The 11,216-nt window shown below is 47.6% G+C and overlaps 1 protein-coding gene across 3 annotated transcripts; it reads right to left on the bottom strand.

Moving 5' to 3' along the window:
- Nucleotides 1-404: 404 nt before the first annotated feature.
- Nucleotides 405-10,975, bottom strand: LOC107312398 (serine/threonine-protein kinase PDIK1L-like). 3 transcript variants are annotated; one of them, XM_015859796.3, is made up of 6 exons: nucleotides 9,316-9,454; nucleotides 8,487-8,896; nucleotides 8,270-8,411; nucleotides 7,004-7,220; nucleotides 5,347-5,599; nucleotides 405-2,264 (listed from the first exon to the last, which is right to left on the bottom strand). In XM_015859796.3, exons 2-5 carry the CDS (start codon nucleotides 8,813-8,815, stop codon nucleotides 5,364-5,366), a joined length of 924 nt encoding a protein of 307 aa, XP_015715282.1. In that variant the 5' UTR covers nucleotides 8,816-8,896; nucleotides 9,316-9,454; the 3' UTR covers nucleotides 405-2,264; nucleotides 5,347-5,363. The 3 variants fall into 3 exon arrangements, with proteins under 3 accessions (XP_015715282.1, XP_015715281.1, XP_015715280.1); XM_015859795.2 differs by lacking the exon at nucleotides 9,316-9,454 and adding an exon at nucleotides 10,917-10,975 and having other exon boundaries at nucleotides 8,270-8,896; XM_015859794.3 differs by having other exon boundaries at nucleotides 8,270-8,896; nucleotides 9,316-9,479.
- Between the last annotated feature and the right edge of the window lie 241 nt (nucleotides 10,976-11,216).

Below are 11,216 nucleotides of genomic sequence, written 5' to 3'. Positions count from 1 at the left end.
TGATGTTTTACTGGGCTCCCTAAAGGGTCTTGAGCAGGAGGAAAAGCTGTTTAGGAGCAGGGCATCTGAGAGATAGCAGCAGTGTAGGAACCCCCTTAATGCAGGGGGTTCACACGCTCCCATTTTATTCTGTTCCCTCCTGGTTACAGACATTACACTTACCTTCTGATCACTATTGAATAGCAAGCTTGTTTCTAAAGAGCTACACCCAGCAGCTCTATAAGATTCTCCCCCACCTTCCCCGAGCAGTCATTTAAATTAGAGGTTGTCATTGCATATGTTCATTTAGCAATTCACTAGGTGTAAGACCCACTAAATTGTCATCACATGTGACACTTCCTTCTTCAAAAGAGGCACTAAGTGGCTAATGCATTAGTAAGAAAAACCACAGCAAAAACAACCGCTAAACACACAGCATTTTATTAATTTATAAGGTACAGAGACTCCAGGTAGCTAAAAAACAGCAGCAGCTGTGAGGATGATATCCCAGCATGGCAAAACAAGGAGGAAAAGGAGTAAGCAACCATTCTCACACCCCATTTTTCCTATGTGGGGAAAGGGCACACAAACCCATCCACATTCCAGACAAAGGGCCTGTTGTGTGGGTGCGGAGCAAGGCAGACCTGGCTCCAAAGCAGCTGTCTCATAGGAACGCTGGGACAGAAGCTCTCTCCTGAACAGGGTCACCCAGCTCTTGGACAAGAGATGCAGACCCACACCTACAGATCGCTTCTAACCTCCAGCAGAGGCCTCAAGAGCCAAACAAGCTTCACAGCACCTGGGCTTTCCTTGCTGCACACCCAGCAGCACCTCTGCATTAGGGATCCTCTAAACACAAACGTCAAGCAGAGTTGAATGGTTTTAACTTATTTCTTATGTTCTCACAACAGCTGTTCTCAGGGAACACCATAGAGCCCCCCATTAGGTATCTGTTACAGGGGTAGAGGTCTTGTCTGGGCAGGACAACTAAAGGCTGTATGTATTATGCAGCCTGGGGGTGCAAGTGAGAAAACATTCCAAGTCAGTCCTTACAGAAGGGCAGCACAGGCTCTGGATAAAGACATTGCAGGAGGAAAGGTCCTCTCCACAAATCAGGCTTCTGACACTGCTTACAGGCAGCCTTCTCTTCTGTAATCACAGTCTTAAAGGAGGGAGGAACACACAGCTCACCAAGGTCTGCTACATGGCAAAGGGGCTCCCCAAGTTACCTTCCTTTAGGCAGCTTGGTCCTTTCCTAGAAGGGGAGGCTGTCCCTGAAGGACACTATCTCAGCTCTTCGCAACAGAGCAGTGCAGAAGGAAGCATTCAGGGGCTCCCAGCTTCTGAAGAAAAGAAAACATCAGCAGTGGTTTACAGACCCATCAAAATACTGTTCAAACAGGGTGCAAATTAGAGTCCCCGTTTACCTGCCAAGATTCCAGTTCAGTCCTTTTCATTTCTCTTGTAAGAACAGCTGGCACAAGCAGCTAACACAGCAGGAAGCATGATTCCTTAAACTGCTTTAAGTGTTAGTGACGCATACGTTCTAATCAAGAGTTGGCATCTTTAACGTTCTTTGTATTTATTTTAAGAAAGCGTTTTAGTTAATCTAAGCAAGAATATTCAAAAAGTGAGGAAAATACATTTTTGTTTCTGTTTCAACTTCTCCGAGCAGACACCGAGCGCAGCGCCAGCTCATCCCACAGCCATTGCTCAGCTCCGTGGCTCAGCAACGTGAGGAATCGCACACAAAGCTCCAATTAAACCTCGCAAAGACAACTCCTGTCTGTTGTGCCAAGGACAAGACACGTAGATTTATCAGCACAGAGACAAGGCTGAGAGGTGGTCAATGCGCAGCAAGGCAGAGGTGATGGGTTTAAGACCATTTTACCCATTTCTTTGGGGTCCCCCAACAGGGAAGGCACAGAGAGGCAGCAGAAGGATGAATGGGGGTTCTCTTATAGGAAACCACTTCCAAAACTCCTGTGCCATGAGTAGCCAAACAAGTAAGGTCACCCCAGCCAGGATTTCACCTACGCCACTTGCTGCATTAAAGAACACGCGTTATAAAAGGAAAGCTTACATAGAAATAAAAAAAACTTTGTAGTTCTCTTAAAATTACTGTACAAATAAATAAAGTTAATGTCCATTTAAATAAAACCATCTGGGAGAACCGGAAGGCAGCAGGGTTTCTACATCCAGCTTTCGAAATCCATCCGCTCGTTCCAAAGGAAATCAGTCGTTCACCATCACCGGGGGCTCCAGATCAAGGTGGGACACAACACCTGCAAATAAAACATGCCAAAGTTACAAGGTAACACCCTACTTGGCAGGAAGAGCAGCCCAGCCCAAAGGTCCCCATGCCCACCATTCTGCCTCAGTAGCAATAGCACACGTTCAGGGAGCAGCACAGAGCAGGTACACAACTCATTATTTAACATAAAGACTCCTCAGATGATAGGTTACACCCATCTCCTTGCCTTTAAACTCAAAGGACAAAACACTTTTCGAGTTTTAGGTTATTCACACCACTCTGAGATGCCCTATACTTTCTTGTGGCCCTGTGGAAAAGGTAGGTCTTATTTGATCCATGCTTCCCATGTGAGTTTATTCTGTGACACAGTTAGATTTTGCAGCATGAAAAACCCCACTGCAGCTTCTGTGCTGATCCTGATTTTTAGGTTAGGGAAGGAGGAAATGAAACATGAAATAGGTCTGTTTTCTGGACTGATGCACCCAGGAGCTGGTATCTAAAAATGTTTAGGACAGCCCCACTTTTGGGAAGCAAGTCAGTTTTAATTTCCAGTCCTTACTAACACAGCAACCACCAGCATCTCAATGGCTTGAGAATGGTGTTGTATGGCACAGAACACTATGCCACTGCTTCATGAACACACAAGCCATGCCCAAAGCTATGCTAGGTACTCATGTAACTTCCCACCTAGTCAGAAAACCCCATCAGAAAAGGGGGGGCCAGCAAGGACAGGGAGGTGATTGTCCCTCTCTACTCTGACCTCACGAGGCTCCATCTGGAGTACTGCATCCAGGTCTGGGGCTCCCAGTGCAAGAAAGGCTGGGAGCTGTTGGAGAGGAGGGCCACAAAGATGATCAGAGGGCTGGGGTACCTTTCCTACAAAGACAGGCTGATGGAGCTGGGCTTGTTGAACCTGGAGAAGAGAAGGCTGTGGAGTGACCTCATTGCTGCCTTTCAGTACCTGAAGGGAGCCTATAAACAGGAGGGGAGAAAACTCTTTACAAGGGTAGATAACAGCAGGACAAGGGGAAATGGTTTTAAGTTGGAGGACAGAAGATTTAAGTTGGATATCCGGAGGAAGCTCTTTACAGAGAGTGGTGAAGTGCTGGAACAGCTGCCCTGAGAGGCTGTGGATGCCCCGTCCATCCCTGGAGGTGTTCATGGCCAGGTTGGATGGGGCCCTGGGCAGCCTGGGCTGGTATTAGATATGGAGGTTGGTGGTCCTGCCTGTGGTTGGGGGGTTGGAGCTTTGTGATCCTTGAGGTCCCTTTCAACCCAAGCCATTCTATGATTCCTATGAAAATAAAGAGCTTTGACCAAACTGATATGGCTTATTCAGTTACACCTCCTGGCTGTGCAGTCCATTTTCTTCTGAACCTTGACCACAAGCCTACCTATGAAACTGGAAAGATCAGAGGAGAATGAACAGCAGTAAACCCAACATTGTGTTGAAAAAACCACTTTGATTTGTTCTTGCATATTCCTCTTTAGCAGCCTAACCATTTCAGGGCCGCCCTGCCAACTAGTGGCTCCAATGCTGTGGCAGTGCCAGGCCTCCTGGTGCAGGTGGGACTCCCTAGGACTGCAGATAAATTAAGTGGCTTTCAGCAACAAAACCTATTTCCCTAGGTACCGAGTAGTGCTGGTCTTGTCCTCGGAGATTTCAGTGAAGCATTTGCTGTAGCACCGCGAGGCAGCTTTAGATAAACAGGAGAGGACTGCAATTAAAGGGGAAAACGTAAGGCGGTTAACCAGGCCCAAGGGAAAACTGAAATGGATAATTCAGAAATGAAGAGGCTAGAGCAGAGTTTTATCAAGATTGGCACTGGCAACGGACTTGTTAATGAAGTGTTTTCACTAACGTCCTCAGCACAATAGGAAATGAGCCAACGACACAAAGCTGGAGTTATTCTGACTGTAGGAAAGGACAGAGAAATATTTGGGGTCATTCATCGCTTCTTCTAACCGAGAGGGGATGAAAGCGGGTAATTGAAAATATAGGTCATGCATCCATGAACTAAAGTCGCTGCTGTAACCCAAACTGTTATTGATTTGAAACAACTCAAGTCAGAAAGGGCTTCAGGATACGAAGTAATTATAAGATGAATACAGATATGAAAAAAGTGATTCTGGAACACATCAGGAGGAAGACTTCCAAGTTAGATAGTAAAAGCTGATGTGCTTTACAAGGACCTGGAGAGATTCATCTGAAGGTAGTGCAGAAGATAATTGCATGTTACAGAGGTGGAGGAGCCGGCCTTGGTGGAACCAACAAACCTCAGATGGGAAGTCTGCCTGCCAAAGAAAACTCTGCTAAGGTTACCACTGTTCCCTATAAAGTAGTTCAGAATGGGTAAACACCCGGGAAGGAAAAAACACTTTGTGCTAGAGGGCAAGTCTGGCACATGGTCAAGAGCATGAAAGTGATAAGAAACAAATTCCATTGGAACAGGTTGCCCAAGGAGGCTGTGGATGCCCCATCCCTGCAGGCATTCAAGGCCAGGCTGGATGTGGCTCTGGGCAGCCTGGGCTGCTGGTTGGTGACCCTGCACACAGCAGGGGGTTGGAACTGGATGGTCACTGTGGTCCTTTTCAACCCAGGCCATTCTATGATTCTCTATCTGTATTGCAATGGGCCATATCAGATCAAAGACATTTTGTAATTGACAATTGCTATTATACCTCAATATACTTAAGGTGCACAGCTACAAATATACTGCAACTCTGACCCTTTGCTCACTTTAGATTTTATTTAGTTATCAAATATATTACTAAATGAACCAAAATCAGTAGAAGTAAATGCTGGAGCGATGACAGATCACTTACGGAAACTGTTGGGATTTGAGGTAAAAGACAGGCTGGCTCAGACACAGCTCAAGGCCCAGCACAGCCAATTCCCTGATCATGCACCACTAAAGAGGCAGAAGTTTCTTTGTTAGAGATAATTCAACCGAACATTTTTTCCTCCTAGTTTGACCACATCTACCCAGTGCCAAGTTTCCCTAACTGCTACAGGTCAAGTTTGATTTAGTGGGCATTGACCAGGAGGTCAACAACAAGAAGTCCCCTGTCTGCTCACGCCAGACAGAGAGGAGCTGGGCAGAGACACTAACCTGAATGCCCTTTGTCTCTATGAGAGGGAGCGCTGGCACTTCTTGCCATAGGAGATTTGCCTGATTCGGACTTCCAGCTGGAAGGAGTCCAATCGTTTCTTTGGGTTAAAAGCTAACATATCGTGCAGGAGCTTGCAGAGATCATCTGGCATGGACTTCTTGTTCTTCAGAGGAATCTGTAACTTCAGGTTGGGATTCTCCAGCAGTGCTTCCCCAAGTGGAATAAGCTCCTTGCCTTGGCAGATGTAAGTTCCTAAATACAGGTGAGAAGGAGTCAGCTTACACAAGAAAAGCCTTTACAAAGCACTGCCTTGTCCAGTACAGACAGACAGCCTGGGAAACAAAACATCTGAAAGATTACCAAAAAGATCACTTATTAGAAGTGACTGCCAAGGCAAACATAGCGAGAGGCTGTTATCGGAACAGGCTTTAACTGTCCCACAGTAATCAAGATGTTACAGAAGGCTGTGTGCAAAACCACGGGTGGAAACAAACCTCAGCATGGCACGCTTGCCAAGCATTTACCATTTACCTCCATTTTCTGCTGTTTCAGCCCCATAACAGACCTGGAAGCTGTGGGGGAGGGAAGGAAGAAGCAGGCTGTGCTTGGTTCGGGTGACTTGAAAGAGTTAAACACGAAACTTATTTGCTCAGTAAGTCAAATAATTTTCAATTAAAATGACAGCACATGCCATTTACCGTTAGCCAACTTCTCCTCAGCAAGATTAAGGAAGGGAAATGTAAATTTACTCCCGGTAATCTAAATAATTTCACCGGTTGTTGAAAATGATTAACTGGCTTCCAAAACAGCCAGCAAAAACAGCTTTGCTCACTCAAGCTGTTCTGCCCCTGCACCAAGCAAAGAATAAATGTTTCAAAGGCAGTGACCTGTCTGTGTATAGAAAAGGTTGGTCACACAAACTCCTTATCTCAGGTTGGCGGGTTGCTATTTTAATGGAATCTGTTGGTGCTTTGGTCTCAGCTGCAACCATTTGCTTGTTTTTGTAGGCAGGAACTAAAACATTTATCAGCGTTTGGCATTTTGAAAAGCAATAAATAGTACAATTAGGATTGAAACCATTAAAAATAAATACATGTAAAAGAGCAGCACAAAATCTTCCTAAAGTTCCCGCACAGAAATTCCTTTTGTCTTAAGAATTGAAGCGTTTAAAAGACAGACAGTTATTCTATGATCTCAGGGACTGGGTAGAGGTCTCGAATTATTATGCTAATGTGCATGACTGGCATCCTCTCCTCTCGAGATGGATTTTCACTGCAATATATTTCTCTGAAATCATTTGGTACAAAGTATTTCAGGCGTGCTTATATGTGGAGGATTTGGAAGGAGGAGGCAGATAGAGAAGGGCCGTTGGACGAGTCATCCCTGTGAGATTTTGCATCTCTAAGCACAAGAAACTCAGCCAGAGAGCAGCAAAGCTCATCTAAACATCCCTTCCAAGTTTACAACTTGAAGCACTGGAAGGATGTTCCAAGGAGCCAGGTGATCCCGTCCCATAGAGGAGACTGCTCTGCACTTGTGGGAGAATAATGCAAGATTGATGCAAACCCCTGATAAGAGCTACAGTGTGACTGGTAGAAACCTCCCAGTGGATCCCTACAGAACATCTACACACAACAGGCCAGCACTGATCCTCACCAAGCAATTCCTTCTCAGTATCTCCATCTCGGAAGGTGATCCTCTCCGCCATAGCCCAGAAAATGATCCCGAGGGCAAACACATCAGCCTTGGCTGTGTAGTGACCCTCCCACACTTCTGGAGCCATGTAGAAGTTGGACCCACATGCAGAGGAAAAGCGGTGCTGGTTCACGTTCCCTTTCCCCCGACACACTTTGCTGAGGCCAAAATCCGCCACCTGCAACACAAGATGAGAAGAAATAGCAGCTACTCACAAACACCAACTTTATAAAAGCACTTGCAAACAGCAGCTCAATAAATTCCACTCTGAAATCTACCATGGCACTAACATCAGGTGGCAGCCATAGGGGAACAGGGAGCTGGTGCTCCCTGTGAGGTGCCCACTCCCTGCTCCTTCCATGTTGTTTTCTCTTCTCCCTGGGATGAAGACACCCAGTGTCTGGTCATTATCCTTCTGAGAAGCTCATTCTAACAAAATCTAATTGGGCACTAACATAACTCCAACTATAGCTATGGTAGAAGTGGCTCTTGTGGTTCCCATGTGAGCGCACTGAGTAACTTCCTTTACTGTTATTATCCAGTGATTAAGATGACATTGATTTAAGCATCCCCCGATGGCTCTACAGGTCGTGGTATAAATACCACTATTGATCTAGGTGGTCAAGACATAAATTATCTGCAATGCACTGAGCTATTATATTATGTCCAGCTACAGGAGCTCTTGGGATTGGAAGTCGAGCAGCAGGTTGGCTCCCACATTTACAGCTGCTTTTTAAGAGAAATATAACAGAGTTTCAGTTTGGTGCTACCAGAGCAGCAGCTGGTTATCTTTACCTCAGTCAGGGCATCAACCCACACAAACTCCCCACCTCCCCGAACATCAATATGTGCTTGAGGCAGCAATATTGGAAGCATTAGCTGTTGTAACAGGACGGTATGTTCTTCAAGTTTAAGGGAAGAGAAAATATTGCTTCATCTTTGGCCGATGGTGATCTCTCTCTGATTATCCAGCATGCAGAAGCGAGACAATCCTGAACTGCAGCCCTCGGCAGCACAAGAAGTGTGTTACAGACACATGCCATCGTGATCTAAATGTCCTTCCAAGTCTCCTGAAAGCCAGCCCACATGTGACGTCAGATGTTCTGAATACATTTATTACAGGCTACAAAGTAGAGCGTATCGTAACTTACCATAGACTGTTCCCCAGCACATAATGCATAAGCATGCAGATCACAAACTCATCGCAGCCAAGTTTTATTCCCTTACCTTTACTATGGGATTCCCACGTTTATGAGAGATCAAAATATTGTCCGCTTTCAGGTCTCTGTGCACAATCTGGTTCCTGTGCAGAAAAGCCACAGCGCTGCTGAGCTGCTGCATGAAGCTGTTATTCAGCTGGGCATCCGGGCTGCGGGACAGTAGGTACTCGTTCATGTTCCCACCATCACAGAACTCCATCACAAACCACAGAAAACAGGCTGACCTGGGGTCCATGCACCTCCTCCCTTTCAGACAGGTCTCAATCAGCAGCAAGTGACTGTCTGACTTCCCATAATGGTGACTAATGGGCTGAAAGACTTGGCCGTTCTGCAAGATACACTCCTCCAACTGGATCACGTTTTCATGTTGCCTCTGGATGCTTTGCAAGGCCCAGAACTCTTGCAAAGCCAGCTCTGCGTTTTCAGGCACGTTGCATTGCATCCTTTTCACAGCTACTTTGCTTCTGGTTTTGTTAACGATTGCCTCATAAACCACCCCGTAGTTCCCTCGGCCCACTTCACGTATAATGCTGTACTTGGCTTCTGCAGCCATCTCTCACTTTGGCCCCGCAAACAGCAAATCAGAGGGCAATGGTTGAAGTCATGACAATCAGTGGCCACCTGCAGCAAAATCCTAGAAAGGAAGAGGATAAAAAGCTTAAAACTCCCAAACCATACAACTATCATGGGCAAATACTTCCAAGTGGAGTCAATTTTAGAGGTATGTACATCATTATACACTGCAGCTGCACAAGGACTGACAGCCAGAGCGGGGTTTTAAGAGGAAGCCAATATCCATGGTAACTACAAGGCATTATCAAGTACGATCCTGACTGCACAGTAGGACACAACAACATGGGAAGTGACATTGATCCAGCCACAGCGGAGCAAGTTTTTGTGAGAAAGAAAAAGGGCCAAGTGGGCACGTTCAGTGAACAGGGCAGGAAAGGGAGGAGGAGACCTCCTGGGTAACAGCTGAACTGACTTGAACAGAATTGACTTTTAAAGAATAAAAAGCCAAACTCTCCTGTTTAACACATCTTTCAACCTCACCTTCCCCCACGTAACCATACTGATCCGTCAATGGATGCGGTGCCTCCCTGCACCTTCACCACCACTCCAGGCTCAGATGCCAGCCTCAAGTCCTTCACTTTCAGCCTTTTAGCTCTACCCACATCCCAAAGTTTCCTCCCCAGCAGCTCAGCTCCCCCAGACACCTAAAGACCAGCCTTATCCTGGCCATCACCCCCTTACCCACCACTAACCCATCACTGCTGCTTACATTAAACCTCCCCTTCCAACCTCCTCAGTCACTGTTCCACACCCTCCCACCCCAAGGCCTTGTGTCCAGCAAATCCTGCTCTCTATAAGAGCACCCCTCACTCTTTGCTCCAGCTCTCCCTCTTCCAGATCCAACTACGACCATCATGCCACGTTTCCCCTTCACCTCAAGCTCCCTGTCCCACTTCAACTCCTCCCTCCCAGTCCATATACCCCATGCTACTCTTTATTTGGCCCTCTGGGATTCTCTTGGCCCCTATTCCAAGCTTTCCTCCAGCCCTATCCCCTCATAACCCTGCACCTCAACATCACCTCAAGTTCTGCTCCTTCTCCCTCAACCAAACCTTCCTCTGTTCTTCATCTACACCCCAAACACCCCTCTCCCAACCCTCATAACCCTCCTCCATTACACCTACCACCCCAGATCCCAACATAACCCATCTCCCTTCCCAACCCCCTTCTCCCTCGCCAAATCTTCCTGTTCTCCATCCACACCCCAAATATCCCTCTCTCAACCCTCATCCTCTACACCTACCACCCTAAACCCAGCCCACATCCCAACATAACCCATCTCCCCTCCCAGCCCCCTTCTCCCTCGCCAAATCTTCCTCTGCTTTCCACCCACACCCCAAACACCCCTCTCCCAACCCTCATAACCCTCCTCCATTACACCTACCACCCCAAACCCCAACATAACCCATTTCCCTCACCAAATCTTCCTCTGCTTTCCATCTACACCCCAAATACCCTTCCCCCAACCCTCATAACCCTCCTTAATTACACCTACCACCCCAAATCCCAACATAACCCATCTCCCTCGCCCAAACCTTCCTCTGCTCTCCATCCACACCCCAAACACCCCTCTCCCAACCCTCATAACCCTCCTCCTTTACAACTACCACCCCAAACCCAGCTCAGATCCCAACATAACCCATCTCCCTCCCCATCCCCTCCTTCTCCCTCGCCAAATCTTCCTCTGCTTTCCATCTACACCCCAAACACCCCTCTCCCAACCCTCATAACCCTACTCCATTACACCCACCACCCCAAACCCAGCCCAGATCCCAAATAACCCATCTCCCTCGCCAAATCTTCCTCTGTTCTCCACCCACACCCCATATATCCCAATCTCAATCCTCACAACCCTCCTCCATTACACCTACCACCCCAAATCCCAACATAACCCATCTCCCTCCCCATCCCCTCCTTCTCCCTCACCAAACCTGCCTCTGTTCTCCACCCACACCCCATACACCCCTCTCCCAACCCCCATAACCCCCCCCATCCCCACCCCGTCCCCCCCCGCCCCATACCCCCATTCATTCCCCTATTCCCCCTCATTCCGCCATCCCATCCCCGTCTCCTTCACTCACCGCCGCCGTCGCAATTCCCGCCGCCGCCTCGTCGCCCCGCCTATTAACCACCTCCGGCCAATCAGAACGGAGGATAAAACAATTTAACCAATCATAAGCCAAGAAATGAGATGTCCGTCATCTCGCCCGGACCAATCGAAGCCGGGGATGTTCTGCGCCTGCGCAGTGATGGCACCGTGCGGAAGAAACTACAAATCCCAGCGTCCCCCGCGGAGCTACGGGTGCCCGTTAAAGCCAAACCACCTCAAAACGTGCTGCTCGCCCCCTGCGCAATGAGGCTGCCTTGGATTGAACCCCCCA

The sequence above is a fragment of the Coturnix japonica genome, chromosome 3, assembly GCF_054131305.1.
Source record: "Coturnix japonica strain WE chromosome 3, WE-NBRP24, whole genome shotgun sequence".
In the NCBI taxonomy this organism is placed as follows: Eukaryota; Metazoa; Chordata; class Aves; order Galliformes; family Phasianidae; genus Coturnix; species Coturnix japonica.
Note: the sequence above shows the minus strand (reverse complement) of the source record. Positions and strands in the feature narration are given on the sequence as shown.

Coding starts and splice junctions, on each gene's coding strand:
- LOC107312398 (XM_015859795.2), bottom strand. CDS start 8,815: ATGGCTGCAGAAGCCAAGTACAGCATTATACGTGAAGTGGGCCGAGGG. Junction 7,221..8,269: donor GTGGGAATCCCATAGTAAAG/GTAAGGGAATAA, acceptor CTTGTGTTGCAG/GTGGCGGATTTTGGCCTCAG. Junction 5,600..7,003: donor TACTGAGAAGGAATTGCTTG/GTGAGGATCAGT, acceptor ACCTGTATTTAG/GAACTTACATCTGCCAAGGC.